Here is a 15,448-nt window from a genome sequence, read left to right as displayed (position 1 = left end):
AAACTCCCAGATCTTTATGAAAAGCTTCATTTAAGAAGCACTGACCTTTAGAGTCCTGTTCCAAATGAGACACACTCTGAATGAAGTTAAATGTAGTTGATTCAAATACCTGCCCACTTCATAACTACCCAGGTTACTGGTAGTGATGGAAAGTTCCTTGTTTTACAATGCATAGGCCTAGGACCTCAAAGGGTTAATCCACTTAGGCCCTATATAATTACAGAGTAATGAGTGTTGGCCCAAAACAGAGATTTTTTTGTGCCAATTTGAGATGCCTTAGAGGGGGCTTGATTTTCAGAAAGTGTTGAGAACCTCAAAGTGCTTCAGTCTGAGCACCCAGAAATGGAGACACTGATTTTTGACACTCCGTTTGCATTTTGTGCACATCCATAATTTGCATTGGCTTCGCTTGAGCGGGCAGTGGGTTGGATGCGCAAAGGCTGCAGCACTGGACCCGTATTCGACAGTTAGTTATGTGACTTCTTTCAATAATATATTGTACATTGTCCGTTTCCATTAACATGGCACCTGATGAATGTGTTTATCTCCTTTTCATGAGGGAAGAAAGAGAGCGATAATGCAATTGCTTCATTTTTGTCCTATTTTTCTTTTGCAGAAATTCTTAATGGAGGAGTTAAAATCAGCAACAATCCACAACTGTGCAACATGGACACAGTTCTGTGGGACGACATTATTGATTTGAACAAAAAACCTGTAATACAGTTGGAATATCAAAATAATCTGGCTGATTGTAAGTATACATTTAACAAAACAGTAGTCACTCCATTACACACAGCAGTACTTATTGCATTATAGAGCCCCATTTCTGCAAACACTTTTATGTAAATGCATTGATTTCAAATCCTACTCACACAGAAATCAATTATATTTTGTTATTGAATTTACTAGGACCAAGATTTGGACCTAAGAGACTGATCCAAAGCACACTGAAGCCAGTGGATTGGCTCCCACTGATATCAGTGGGCTTTGGGTTGGGCCTTAAATATGTGCTGCTTCCATGAAAACGACACACATCAATATAATGCATACATATTTTCTTTCCAATGATTTTAAATTTACAGCGTAAGGCCCTGATTCAGCAAAGTTCTTAAGCGTATGCTTAAGTTTAAGCACGTGTGTACTCCCAAGGTGCTTAAATGCATTGCTGGGTTGAGGCCCTAATTCCTATTTGTGAATATCATGAACTCTACACATATTTTGACAGTATTAGGAAATCTTTGCAAAATTAAGACCAGAAACGGATAAATAGCGACACTTTAGATCAGCATGGAGGTAGGTGTATATTTGAAAGCTTACATGACATGTCCTCATGCTTAATTCTGACCCACGCCAGTACTGTTAATCCTTTTGTAAGATCTAAATTCAGTTCACAAAATTTTAAGAAGGGAGAAAAGAGTTTGTTTATAATTCTTGGGCATTTTTTGCACTACAGATTGGCACAATGTGTATTTTCTGATCTACTTCAGTTGAGTAACTGATTAAGCACTGGCATGCACACACATTGTTGACATACACCGTGGAACCCCACTGCAGTCAATGGGATTGTAGGAGGTGTAAGTCAGCAGAGCTTGGCCCTGAGTACTATGGAAATTTTAACCCTTAACTTTTAAACTTGAATCCGTTTGGTCCAACAGTAAATCAGTTAGTTATTAGACAAGTATTGGCATTTGTTCAGCTATTTTGGCAGTGGGGGGTTGGAAAGACCCACATGTTACTAGCTGGACAAAACTGTCCTAGAAAGAAATACCCTTCTACTCCATTATATCGCAGTCGTGGGAAGCCAAAAATTCCTACCGTGTTATAGCTGAAACCCTGTTATATCAGGGTAGGGGCAGCAGGACTCTGGAGGTGATTTAAAGAGCTCCGGGCTCCAGCCACTGCTGGGAGCCCGGCCCCTTTAAATTGCTGGCGAGCCACACTACCGCAGCCTTGGGGTAACAGCGGAAGGACTCCAGCGGGACTCCCCATAGCAGCCAGAGCCCCAGACCCTTTACAATGCCGTAAGAGCCCCTCTGCTACTGTGTTATACGTGAACCCACGTTATACTGGGTCGCATTATAGTGGGTTAGAAGTGTACGCCTTAAATGTAGTGAGTTTCAGATTAATCTGTTCAGGAAGCCATTTTTCTTTTTAAATAATGAGCATGCAAGATAATTGTGTCCCTGGGATTTTACCTGTATTAGAAAACAAACAAAAATAAAAAGCAAAACAAAGCAACAACAACAAAAAACAATAAAAAAATTAAGGAGGGAGGGATAAGGATTGGAAGGTACTATCCCTGTACTAACTCTACAGATCAGTTAGTTTACTTGTTTTCATTAAGTGCGTGCTGCATAGTTCAGTGCTGACAACTACTTTTGTCAGAGCTGTGGAGACAAATTACCCTGTGGTTAGAGTAAATGTTGCCAATTGTTTGCAAATACAGTCAAATTTGTTTAGTTGTCAGCGGTGTATTATTCAAAAATATTGATTTACATGACAAATTACTATCCATGTTACTGACCATGAGCTTTAACCATACAGAGTTTCAAGGTGAGGAGGCCAGTTAGTCTTTCAGTTTTTAGTTCCCAGAGATGATGTATTTGTTTCATGTTCCATTCTGCCCAGTTCTAGATGCAGATTGCAGATACACATGCTCTTCAAGTTAGGGCTCTAATTCTGACTACCTACACATCTAGAGTATCAATAGCAAACACTAACTGGCAAGTTCTTAGTTTCATTTATTTTATATAAGCAATTTTAAAAAGATGGAATCCAGATCTTTTCTTCAGAAAATTAGCGTTGTTAATTCAGCATTATATACAGCGTTCTTAACTGAGGTAATAGTCCAATAACATATACATGTGGCTGAAAAGTTTCAGCTAAAAAGGTTGAGCTACTTCTGAGAACAAGATTAGGAGAAAATAAGTAATTTTGCCTTTATTAAAATAATTATTTCAACCATTTTGTTGAGAAATTCCATACTTTGGAGCAGGCGTTTGAAATTTGTCAGGGGGTTGGGGGTTGCCCTGATGTCAGGAATGTGCCTTTTGCCAGCCCTCTGAACATTCATCCAAATTTAGTCAAGTTATTTATAAGCCTCTGAAAAATCACAGTTCTCACATGCTCAGAAGAGGCTTAATATAGTATGACAGCCATATTATCTGTACTGGACATGCTCCATCTCCTTACGACTCCTGTGTGCCAACCAGACTTTGCATGTGCCATCCCCTAAAGTAACTGAGTCCTGGTCTACAGTACAAACTTATGCGAGTATAGCTATGTTTCTCCAGGGTGTAGAAAATCCGTACCCCTGAGTGACACAGTAATATTGACCAAATTCCTGGTGTAGACAGTGCTGGGAGGGCTTCTCCTGTCAACACAGCTACAAGCTCTCAGAGAGGTGGAGTACTTACAGTGACAGGACTGTCTTGCTGTCTGGAGTGGCTCACAAGTGTGAGTGCCTGTCTCGGGGCAGACTGTCAGAAAACAAGGGCAGACACCCCAGACTGGTGGTATATTCTATTATTAGATTTCGCCAAGCCAATAACAAGCGTGAACTTCTGGATCATTATGCCAGTCTTACCATGGAGTCACAGACAGTCCCCTTAGCCTCTCAAACCTAGCTTGTTACCCAGATAAACTGAACTTAGTGATGATGGTCACATAAACCAAAAATCACACCCCGTCAAGTTTCTCCCAGTCCCAAATGACCAGTCACTTACTCCCAGATCAGTGGGTACTCGGAATCTTACACCAAAGACCTCGCTGGCAGCCAATTCTAAAGTAAATTAACTATAGGTTTATTAGCTAAGAAAAAAGAATGAATTATTGAGAGGTTAAAGCAGGTAAAATATTATAACAGGTGAGTCAAAGTTTGTAAATCCAAAATGACAGCAGAGATGTACTAATCTGCCAGTTTCCCAAAAGTCTTTTCCAGGGCTACCCAGAATAATTCTGGAGATCTCCGTCTATTCGTTCAGGTATTCTGCCCTGTTAGAAATCCAAATAGTCTAGAGATAAAGGATCTTCCTTTGAATTAGTACTGATAGGTTCTTTTCACAGACAACAATCTGACAAGTATCTGAACCCACACAATGGTCAGTTGCTTTGAATTTAGCACTCCTCTTCATTTGCATTTGATGAGTTATTTAGTTAAATGTCTGCCGTTACATTGTAATAGGAATAGATAAGTGAAAACTATACAAGTAACATTCCATTAGTTTTCATGAAATTCTAACACCTAACTACACTCTTACATTAACACACACTTTGATCTAGGGTTATTTTAGTACAGGTCACGCATAATATAAACGTAATGCAATAGAAAACAACATGATATAGATAGGCAAAAGCAATACAATTAACATCTCCTTTGATCTCTAACACACATGTGAATTGGCCTAAATATATACTAATACATTTAACTGCTTTGATATTCACACACAAATGAATTGGCCTATGTCTCTGACCTGAGCTAGTCTGTCAGTGTCATAGGGAGAAAGTCTCCTGTCCATAGGTAGCTTCTTCACTAAGCACTACAACACTGTAAGTGTAGATGAGTCCTGAGTATTCTCCAGCCCAGAGCTTCAGGGACTAAGCAGAAGTTTCCTTGCAAGTGCTTCTTCCAGGTCCTGTGAGCCACTATGGTGCCTAGCACTGGAACCAAGAGCAGGAAGACTCTCTTTCTCTCCTGTGCCCTCAATGTCTCCCCTGCTAGAACCTAGGCAGTGTGAAGCCATAAGAGGAAGCAACCTGACTTAAATGTAGAGGGGGAAGAGCAGGAGGCAGTGGAGCAGGGGGGTGAGGAGCAGAAGAGGCACAGATTGGCCGAGGGAGAATAAGAATTGAGGGAGACTGATACAGGAACTGGTGGGGTGGAGAGGAACAGAAGTTGGAGAGAGTGGATGTGAACAGAAAGGGACAAAGTTGGGAATGGAGCAGAGCAGAGAAGGACAGAAACAGGCAGGTGGGGACAGGGAAAGAAGGGTTTGTAACCAGTAAATTACACTCTCCTCCAAAGCCTGGAATAGAATCCAGTCTCAATATTTCTCTGCTGTCAGCAAAATAGTTATGAAATCTACTGGCAAAGTGTCTCTATCCTCCTTCTCTAGTGGCTGATCTACATAAAGAATAACTGCCTACTTCATTACACCATTAGCTCAAGCAGTAGAGGTATGTGCTGTGGATTGAATATCCCAGCCCTCCCAATGACCTATGCTGGGGTCACTCTGGTTCCATATGACAGAATTTCTGTTTTTTCAATTTGCTTCTTTAAAAACATCAGGAATCACATACAAGAAGAGTATGTTAGAAGAAAGTTACAGTGGTAAAGTCAAGCAATCAAACATTAAGAAATGCCAGACTTAAGATGTTGCTTCATCTCCCTCGTGCTCCATCCTTCCTGCTGCCCCTCCACCCATATATGCGTATGCATTAAGATGCAATTAATTACAGGATCATATACTGTTTTTTTCCACAGGACTTCTGCCTCATTCAGTACACAGCATGGATAGTGCTTACTGAATGGGTATCTATTTCATGTTTATTTTTATCATCATCATTCAGTATGTGGCACAGAAGCTCTCCTGTAGCTGTAGTAACAGGCACATGGGGATATGTTGTGACTGAAAGACTAAGATTCAGTTCCTGGCAGCCCTGCTGTGTTATCTAACAATTGCATGTGACATTGATAGGAAAACCTTTATGATGTAACATTTACATTTTAGGTTCCAAGTGTCATCCAAATTGTACAGAAGACCACTGTTGGGGTGCCGGCATAGAGAACTGCCAGACATGTAAGTCCACAGATTAATTTAAAATATCCTTGTCTGAATGCTCTTAGGTATTTATTTGTTTATTATTCACTGAATAATGTCCCTGTCAAGTCCTGATGCGATGGCCACTGTTTTTTGGAGAACACTATGCTCCCCTCCACTGCCCTGAGGACCCATAAGCCCACCGCAGACATGGGTGGCATGCTCCCCTAGCAACCATCAGGCATCTGAGTGATTGTTAATAATGATCCTTGCCAATGGTAACTTCCACTATGTTTTTGCATATGCACGCATCGCTCTTCTGGTATGGCAAACAAAAGCCATTGCAGCTCCTCACTGAGTGGCCACATTTGTGGAGAGAAGCGGGGCCTGGTGAACAGCACAGAAACCCCAAAATAATTTGTATTGGACTGAGATTTCTCCATGAATGCTCAGTCTTTGCATGACACTTCTAGTTTTGGAAGCACTTTTCCTGCCTCCTATAGCTTTTTCCCCAAATATAGGCCTTAGTAATTATAAAGGGATAATGAAGTAGCTGTAATGTGAATTTTTCTCCACTTCTGTTGTTTCAAGTAGAATGACTGTGTATTAACATATAAACTCCTTACCTAATATTTTAGGCTGAGAATGGGAATAACTCACCACTACTGTATTGTTGTTTTTAAAATCCCCTTTTGTAGAATTCCTTCCAACATGAATACCAGATAGTCAGAAAAAGTCATACTCGTATACCCTGCAGGCATATAAAGCAAGTCCTGAGCAATCTCAGAAAATGAAGTGATGACCTTTAAAGGGTGCATGGTTCAGGGGATTCACAGCATGGGAGAGGTGTCGTAATTATTTATAGAGCACTTCAGAATCCTTAGGCAGTACCGTTGCTCATAGGCTGGACACTCTTTACCCTGTAATTTTACACATTGGATGCTTACTATGGGCATCAAGAGAACAACAAATGCAAGATGTTTAGAGACACTTAAAAATCTTGTGATGATTTTACTTTTCATAGAATCATAGAATATCAGGGTTGAAAGGGACTTCAGGAGGTCATCTAGTCCTCCAATCCCCTTCTCAAAGCAGGGCCAATTCCCAACTAAATCATCCCAGCAAGGGCTTTGTCAAGCCTGACCTTAAAAACCTCTAAGGAAAGAGATTCCACCACTTCCCTAGGTAACCCATTCCAGTGCTTCACCACCCTCCTAGTGAAAAAGTTTTTCTTAATATCCAACCTAAACCTCCCACCACTGCAACTTGAAGACGCGTTACTCATTGTTCGTCATCTGCTACCACTGAGAACAGTCTAGATTCCTATCCTCTTTGGAAACCCCCTTTCAGTAGGTGAAGCAGCTAATCAATCCCCTTGTCATTTCTTCTCTTCTGCAGACTAAGCTCCTGTTTCCCCTCAGTCTCTCCCCATAAAAGTCACGTGCTCCCAGGCCCCCTAACAATTTTGTTGCCCTCCGTGGACTATTTCTTAATTTTTCCATATCCTTTTTGTAGTGGTGGCCAAACCTGGACATCAGTACTCAGATGAGCCTCACCATTTGAATAGAGAGGAACGATCACATCCCTCGATCTGCTGGTAATGCCCCTACTTATACAGCCCAAAATGCCATTAGCCTTCTTGGCAACAGGGGCACACTGTTGACTCATATCCAGCTTCTCGTCCACTGTAACCCTAGGTCCTTTTCTGCAGAGCTGCTCCATAGCCATTTTTACTTTTTAGTATATAAAGACTGATAGGGAATGTACTTTGAATACTTTTTGTTTCTTTTGATAGTTTATTATTTCACTGCTTTATAATATGTGTAGTCTGCATTCAGGGAAATGCTATAGGTCGTTAGTCTTCTCTCATACCAGCTTTACACTAGCATAATTCCACTGAGTTCAGTGGAAGTACTTTTGATTTAAATCTACATAAGTGACAGCAAAATCCAGCCGTACAAATTTATTTAAATCTGAGCATCTTGCTCACAATTCATGTATCAGGTCAGATATACATAGCTTCTAGAGCAGGTTGGGGAAAAAAAAACACTCAAATATTCCCCCCTCTCATTTTTTGTCAGCTCTAATGGCTTCACTCCTCAGTCCTTCACAGCTGCTTTTAAAACACGCTATGCTGGATATTGTGGAACAAATTCTGCAGTTACTCTGTACACATTGATGTAAATAGTGGTTCTACGTGCAAAGCACTTGCAGGATCATGTCCACTGTTAACGTGGTGTCCAGAGGTAATACTAACCTTTAGGCTTAAGAAATTTAGATCCTGATCCTGCAAACATTTATGCATGTGCTTAATCATACAGTAGCAGATTCATTGACTTCAATGGGGTTACTCAGGGGTGCATAAAGTTAAGCATGTACACGTGTGTTTGCAGGATGGGTCTTATTTAGCAATTAACACTCATTTTGTTGAGCTTTTTATGAATCTGACCTATCAGAAATACATCCCATATATGGGAAATTTGTATGTCATATTTCTTTCCATCCTTGAAAAAATGGGGAAGATACTGCACAAAACACAAACATTTGCCATGATAGACCTCCAGTGGGAAGCTTTTGTCAGTTGTTCTCAGAATGATGAGCTGTTTTACACTCCTGCTGATGTTTACAAAAATGATATGAAAACTCTGTTGTTGTAAAACAATGTGTCTTTTATCCCACTGTTTCTGGTTGTGTGGAGGAGTTGCTGCTACACTAGTTATGTGTATTTTGGAGATAATATGTTTCCTTGAAAATGTAGTATTTGGTTACAAATATGAGATCACAAAATAATAAAGCTTAGGTGCAAAAGTTTAACAGAAAGAAAAAGTAAATAATAACAAATTAAGACAAAAAAATAAAAAGGAAAGAAACAAGCCTATACTGGTTGATTACCCTGTAGCACAGTGCCATTCATTCTCTGATGATTTAAGTGTTAACTGTGATTGAACTGCAGTGTGACTATTTCTGAGTTACAAGAATTTTTAAAATATTTTAACTACTCTGTGCCCATTCGGGAACTGTATAGTTGACACCATGCTGTACACCAGTCATTCTTAACCAGGGGTCTGAGGCCCCTTGGGGTAGGGGCGAGCAGGTTTCAGGGGAGCTGCCAAGCAGGGCCAGCATTAGACTCACTGGGGCCTCAGGGCAGAAAGCCAAAGCCCTACCACCTGGGACTGAAGCCCAGGGCCCTGAGCCCCACTACTGAAGGCTGAAGCCGAAGCCTGAGCAGTGTAGCTCTGCGGGGGCCCCTGTGGCATGAGGCCCCAGGCAATTGTCCTGCTTTCTACCCCCTAATGCCGGCCCTGGCTTTTACATGCAGAAAACCAGCTATTATGCCACAGGTGAGGTGTGGAGTTTTTATAGCATGTTGGGACAGGCCTCAGAAAGAAAAAGGTTGAGAACCCCTGCTGTACACTGTGACCACTCAGCGCATTAGAAATCAAATCCTCCTGCTTAAAAAGCACAGGCACCTCCCCGTTGAATCTAAGGAAAATCAGTTCACCATGAAGGATGCATAGTTGAGCAGTTCTAGTTCTGTCCTTCCCAGGGCGGTGGTGCAAACCCACATTAGTCAATGATTGATTTTTTTTATCACTGTTTTAGTCCAGATGATTTTGATACTAAAAAATTGTCACAAGTGATTGCTTTAGTATTAGAAACAGCTTCTGGTCCAAAATTTTCCTCTTGGTTATATTGGTGAGCTGCATAACAGGGAGGAAAACTTAGCCCAAGTATTGAAGTTTAAAAAAAAAAGCGTAGAAGGCATATGAAATAATTTGTGGGAGAAGTGTTCCTCTCCCAACATCAGGAATGTGTTTAGTATACTTATCACAGTGTGGGCAAAATACGGCCCGTGGGCCAGATTTGGCCCATCTAACATTTCTGTCTGGCCCGCCACGACTAACATTTCTGTCTGGCCTCCTCTGCCCCTTTGCAATCTCCGAGTCTGGGCCACTAAAAGTGCTGCAGCACAGCAGTGTTCAGGCAGGCTGCCTGCCTACCATGGCCCCACATTGTTCCTGGAAGCAGCCGCCTGCTGCTGGCAAGTCTCTGTGCGTCCCTGGTGCAGGGGAGGCGGCTCCTATCATAAGCATTCCCAAATCTGGACCTTAGAGTCCAGAAATCTGGGAGCCTGCATGAAACCTCTCTAAGCTTAATTACCAGCTTAGATCTTATCGCGCTGCCACCAGCCAAGTGATTTCCAGGACTTGGCTCCCTCTCTGGTCTCCCAAAACCTTCTCTGGGGGACCCCAAGACTCAGAAGCCCTGAGTCTTACCACAAAGGGAAGTAATCCACTTCCCTTCCCCCTCTCTCTCCCACCCAGAATTGTACTTACAACTGTGGAAACTGAAGATTAGAAGCTTACAGATAGAAAAAAATCCCCTCTCACAGCTGAGAGCCAGACAAAGACACAGACCCAAAAAATTCCCTCCCTGAGCTTGAAAAATCCGTTTCCTGATTGTCCTCTGGTCAGGTGTTTGGTTCCCTTTGTAACCCTTTTACAGGTGAAAGAAAACATTAACCTTAGCTATTCATTTATGACAGTCCGTGCGCTTGCCCCGCCCCAGCACCAGCCTCACAGCTCCCATTGCCCAGAAACCGGCCCAATGAGAGCTGCAGGGGTGGTGCTTGTGGCGTGGGCAGTGCATAAGAGACCACTCTCCCTCCCCCCAAGCACACAGAGACGTCCAGCAGCAGCCAGCCGCAGCTGCTTCTAGGAGCAGCTGGGACCACAGTGTGCAGGCAGGCGGCCTGCCTGAGCCCTCCTGCTGTGTCACCAGCCGGAGCTGCCTGTGGTAAGCGCCCTCCCCGGTCAGAACCCCCTCCTGCACCAAGTCCTCCCAATCTACTGCCCCAGACCGGAGGCCCCCTCCTGCACAAAACTCCTCCCAGAGCCACAATCTTCACCCTCTCCTGCACTCAACACTCTTCACCATGCTGGAGCTCCCTCCCTGCACCCAAACTCCTCGAATCCTGTACCCTTTCTGCACCCACCCTGCCCCAGCCCGGAGCTCCCTCCTGCACCCAAACTCCCTCCCTGACCCTGCACACCTCCATTAAATATAGTAGAAATGTGCAGCCTGTGACAACATACGACCTGAGGACGAGGGGCTCCCCTGTGAAAAATATATTGGCCATCCTGACTTAACGAACGAATGACACAAAAGGAGTATGTCTGTAATTTAAAGCTGGGTCTCTCACCAAGTTGAATCTCAAAGGTAGCACCAGGGCTACCCAGGAGGGCAGTGGGCCTGGCGCTAAGCGCAATTGCAGGGGGCCTGTCAAGTGTTTCTTTTCCCCCACTCTGAACTTTATGGTACAAAAGGTGGGACCTGCATGGACACCTTCTAAGCTTTAATACTAGCTAGAAGTCTGGTAACACTTGCCTACCACCCAGAATCCAGTGTCTTGGGCACTCTTGTTCCCCCAAAACTTCGTCCCCTCCTGGGTTGCCTTGAGGGACTTCACCAGTTCCCTGGTGAACACAATCCAAACCCCTGGATCTTAACACATGGAGAAATTTACCATCCCTCCTCCTTTCCCCCACCATTCCCTGGTGAGTCCAGATCCAATCCCTTTGGATCTTAAACATAGGAAAATCAATCAGGTTTCTTAGAAAGAGAAAGCTTTTAATTAAAGAAAAGAAAGGTAAAATATCCTGTAAAATCGGATGGAAAATTGCTTACAGGGTAATCAGATTCCATAGACCAGGGGCCCCCTAGCCTTAGGGTCAAAGTACAGAACGAGGTAAAATTCCTTCCAGCAAAAAGAAAACAATTTACAAGTTGAGAAAACTAACATAGACTAACACGCCTCCTGGCTATTACTTACAAGTCTGAAATGTGAGAGACTGATTCAGAAAGTTTTGGAGAGCCTGGATGATGTCCCGTTCCCTCTCAAGTCCCGAGACGTGAACAACGGAACAAACAAAAGCACAAACAAAAGACTTTCCTCCACCAAGTCTGAAAGTATCTTGTCCCCTATTGGTCCTCTGCGTTCAGGTGTCAGCCAGCGTTTACTGAGCTTCTTAACCCTTTACAGGTAAAGCGACATTACCCTTAACTATCTGTTTATGACAGGCCCCTTCCATAAAAAAATGTTGCAATCTAGTAGATAATTACTATATTCTGTGGAGGACCCTCGGGGCCCAGGGCAAATTGCCCCACTTGTCTGTTCCCGCCACCCTCCCGGGCGGCCCTGGGGAAAAATAAACATTTAGCACAGGATTAGGCAACCTATTGGCACGGGTGCCAAAGCGGCACACGAGGCTGATTCAGTGGATCTCACACTGCCCGGGTTCTGGCACGGTCGAGGGCTCTGCATTTTATTAATTTTAAATGAAGCTTCTCTTTAGACATTTTTAAAAACCTTATTTACTTTACATACAAACAATAGTTTAGTTTTATATTTATAGATTTCTAGGATAAGAGACCTTCTAAAAATGTTAAAATGTATTACTAGCATGCGAAACCTTAAATTAGAGTGAATAAATGAAGACTTCAGCACACCACTGCTGAAAGGTTGCCAACTTCCTGATTTTAGCACAAACCCGGTTTTGAGAAAACTTCTTTTCAGTCACCTTTACAAGGTATCACTGGTTTTCAGCATCGCCTAGTGCAAAAGGCACTAAAGCTCATTAAAAAGGGTTGGACAAATATTTCCATCAAAACTTTTTTTTGGATCGAAATTAGGGGTTTAAAAAGCAGAAAAAAATCATGGACAATGTCTGCTTTTCTTCAAAAATTGTTGGTTTCTTTTTTTCAAATTTGAAAAGCTGAAGTTAGTTGCTCCCAAAACCTGAAATATGGTTTGGGGTTTTCAGAAGTGTGTGGCCCAATATTTGACTGCTTGCTGTGTTTGATTGTTAAAGAAACAATAAAAATTCTCCTTAAAAAAAAATCCAAAATTTTGAACCACCACAGCTTGTGACCAAACGCCTGAGCCCATTTTTTTTGTCCAGACAGAGTTTACAGGTTCTTGATATACTGCTGGCTTCCTTGACTCATTATCTGTCTCCCATAACTTTGGGTTCATTTAGCTTAAACATAAGAATGGCCATACTGGGTCAGACCAAAGGTCCATTCCAGCCCAGTATCTTGTTCTACCGACAGTGCCAATGCCAAGGTGTTCCAGAGAGATGAGACCTAAACAGGTAATGATCAAGATCTATGCTCCTGCCGTCCATCTCAGGTTTACTTAAGCTTCTTAACCCTTACCAGGTAAAAAGAGACATAACCCTTAAACTGATCTAAAGCAAAGGCTAGGAAACACCATATCCTTACCTATCCTGCTAAATCCATTATGGACTTAACCTCCATGGAATTATTCTGTTTCCTAGCAACTGGCTCCATGGGTCCCTCACAAACTGGAGAACGGTTTACTGTGGGGTTTGTCTTTAGTATAGCTTATGTACATACTCCGATGACCTGAGTATTTAGCTTTGTTCCAGAATCTGGGTGGCCTATGGGTATGTCTACACTATGGGATTATTCCGATTTTACATAACGGTTTTTGTAAAACAGATTGTATAAACTCGAGTGCACGCGGCCACACTAAGCACATTTTAATTTGATGGTAATGTGTCCATGTTACTGATGTGCATAGCGTCGATCTTCATGACTGCTTTGCACTGTGGGTAGTATCCGTAAGCTTATCCCATAGTATCTACTCCAGTCTCCCCTGCCCATTGAATTCTGGGTTGAGATCCGAAATACATGATGGTGCAAAAAACAGTGTCGTGGCGTGATTTGGTGTAAATGTTGTCAACTCAATCCTTCCTCCGTTGAAAGCAACGGCAGGCAATCATTTTGCGCCCTTTTTTCCCTGGATTGCCCTGACAGAGCCATAGCATGGCAACCATGGAGCCTGTTTTCCTTTTTGTCACTGTCACCGTATGTGACTGGTGCCGGCTGACAGAGGCGGGTCTGCAGTGACTACACAGCAGCATTCATTTGCCTTTCAAGGTAGCAAGATGGGTTACCATCCCTATTGCACTGTCTGCCATTGGTTAAATGGCGATGGATGACGGTATCAATCATTTGTACCGTCTGCTGCTGTCATGGGTGCTCCTGGCTGGCCTCAGCTGAGGCGGCCCGGGGGCGCATGGACAAAAATCTGGAAATGACTGCTCGCGGTCATTCCCTTTCTTTTGTTTGTCTAAAATGTAGTCCTGCCTAGAATATAAGGGCAGTTGTACTAGAGAGCAGGAGAGCACAGCTGCTTCCAGGTCAGAGCCCAAGATCCGCGGGATGATGGCTACATGCCTTCTAGGGGTGCCCCTGCAACAAACCCCACCGTTGCTTCCCTCCTCCCACACCCCTCCTGGGCTACCACTTGGGCAGTGTCCCCCCATTTGTGTGATGAAGTAATAAAAAATGCAGGAATAGAACCATGACTTTTAGTAGATAAAGTTGAGGGGGACGGCAGGCCTGCCCACTGCTATGATAGTCCAGTGGAGTACAGGATCTTTTCTTTAGGCCGAAAGGTGGGGGCGGGACTGATGGGAGCTCAGGCTCCGCTGCTATGATAGGACGGTTACCCGCATTTTGTACCGTTTGCCAGAATACAGGAGTGCATTTCCCATTTTTTACCCAGGGGCCCGTCTTGCCATCAGGAAAGCGAAGGGGAAGAGATGCTGCTGTCAGCATCGCAGCACCGGTCTTAGCACATGCAGTAGACATACGGGTGACATTGAGAAAATGGCAAGAAACAATTTTTCCCCTTTTTTTCACGGGGAGGGGGTAAATTGACGAGATATTACCCGTGGACCACCGTGGACAATGTTTTTGACTCTGTCAGGGATTGGAAGCTCAGCAGAATGCAAATGTTTTTTGGATGACTGGGCGGGTGACTGTTGGGCATAGCTGGAGTCCTTCAAGTTCCCCCTCTCTCCCTCCATGAGCGTCTATGTCTTTGGCTTATTACCATTACGCTTGTGCACGCAAGCACTGTGCTGAGTCCCTGCTCGCCTCTGTCTATCCATAGCCTGGAGATTTTTTCAAATCCTTGGCATTTCTCTTCTGTAAGGAGCTTCTGATAGAACAGATTTCGCTCCCTATACAGCGATCAGATCCAGTATCTCGCCATACGGTCCATGCTGGAGCTCTTTTTGGATTTGGGACATTGCATCAGAGCTCCACGCTGGGGCAAAACAGGAATGCCATTCAAAAAGTTCGCGGGGGCTTTTTCCTGGTTACCCTGGCCGGTGCATCGACAGAATTCAGATTCTGGTCGCAGACGGTCACAGTGGTGCACTGTGGGATACGCCCGGAGGCCAATACTGTCAATTTGCAGGCCACACTACCCTAATCGACATGGCAATACGATTTTCAGCGCTACTTCTCTCGTCGAGGAGAGTACAGAAACGTTTTTAAATGAGCCCTTAAATATATACGATATTAAAGGGCCTCGTTGTGTGGACGCGTCCGCAGGGTTAAATCGGTTTAATGCTGCTAAATCGGTTTAAACGCGTAGTGTTAGACCAGGGCTGAGTTGTGAAAACTGAAATGCTCAAAATAGCACATGCATGTGAAAAAGTGTTTCTTTATATAAGGGGCGGAGCGGGGGGCTCAGAGGTTTGCTATGTGAAAGGGGTCACTAGCTACGAATGAGAAGCACCATGAAGTAAGCTCTCTGGAGCAGTCAGGGAATGCATGGGAGGAGGTCTCCCTTTGGTGGGCTGAGA

At 43.5% G+C, this 15,448-nt stretch overlaps 1 protein-coding gene across 2 annotated transcripts in view; it reads left to right on the top strand.

Moving 5' to 3' along the window:
- EGFR (epidermal growth factor receptor) overlaps positions 1–15,448 on the top strand; it is a 516,130-nt gene that overhangs the window by 176,335 nt on the left and 324,347 nt on the right. For both annotated transcript variants that reach the window (XR_012655247.1, XM_032793483.2), the window contains exons 4-5: positions 617–751; positions 5,730–5,798. Coding sequence is in view for 1 of the 2 variants with exons in the window: in XM_032793483.2 (XP_032649374.1) it covers positions 617–751; positions 5,730–5,798 (204 nt within the window). In the remaining variant the exon portion in view is untranslated. The remainder of the gene's footprint in view (positions 1–616; positions 752–5,729; positions 5,799–15,448) is intronic.

This window comes from Chelonoidis abingdonii, chromosome 2 (assembly GCF_003597395.2).
Source record: "Chelonoidis abingdonii isolate Lonesome George chromosome 2, CheloAbing_2.0, whole genome shotgun sequence".
In the NCBI taxonomy this organism is placed as follows: Eukaryota; Metazoa; Chordata; order Testudines; family Testudinidae; genus Chelonoidis; species Chelonoidis abingdonii.
Note: the sequence above shows the minus strand (reverse complement) of the source record. Positions and strands in the feature narration are given on the sequence as shown.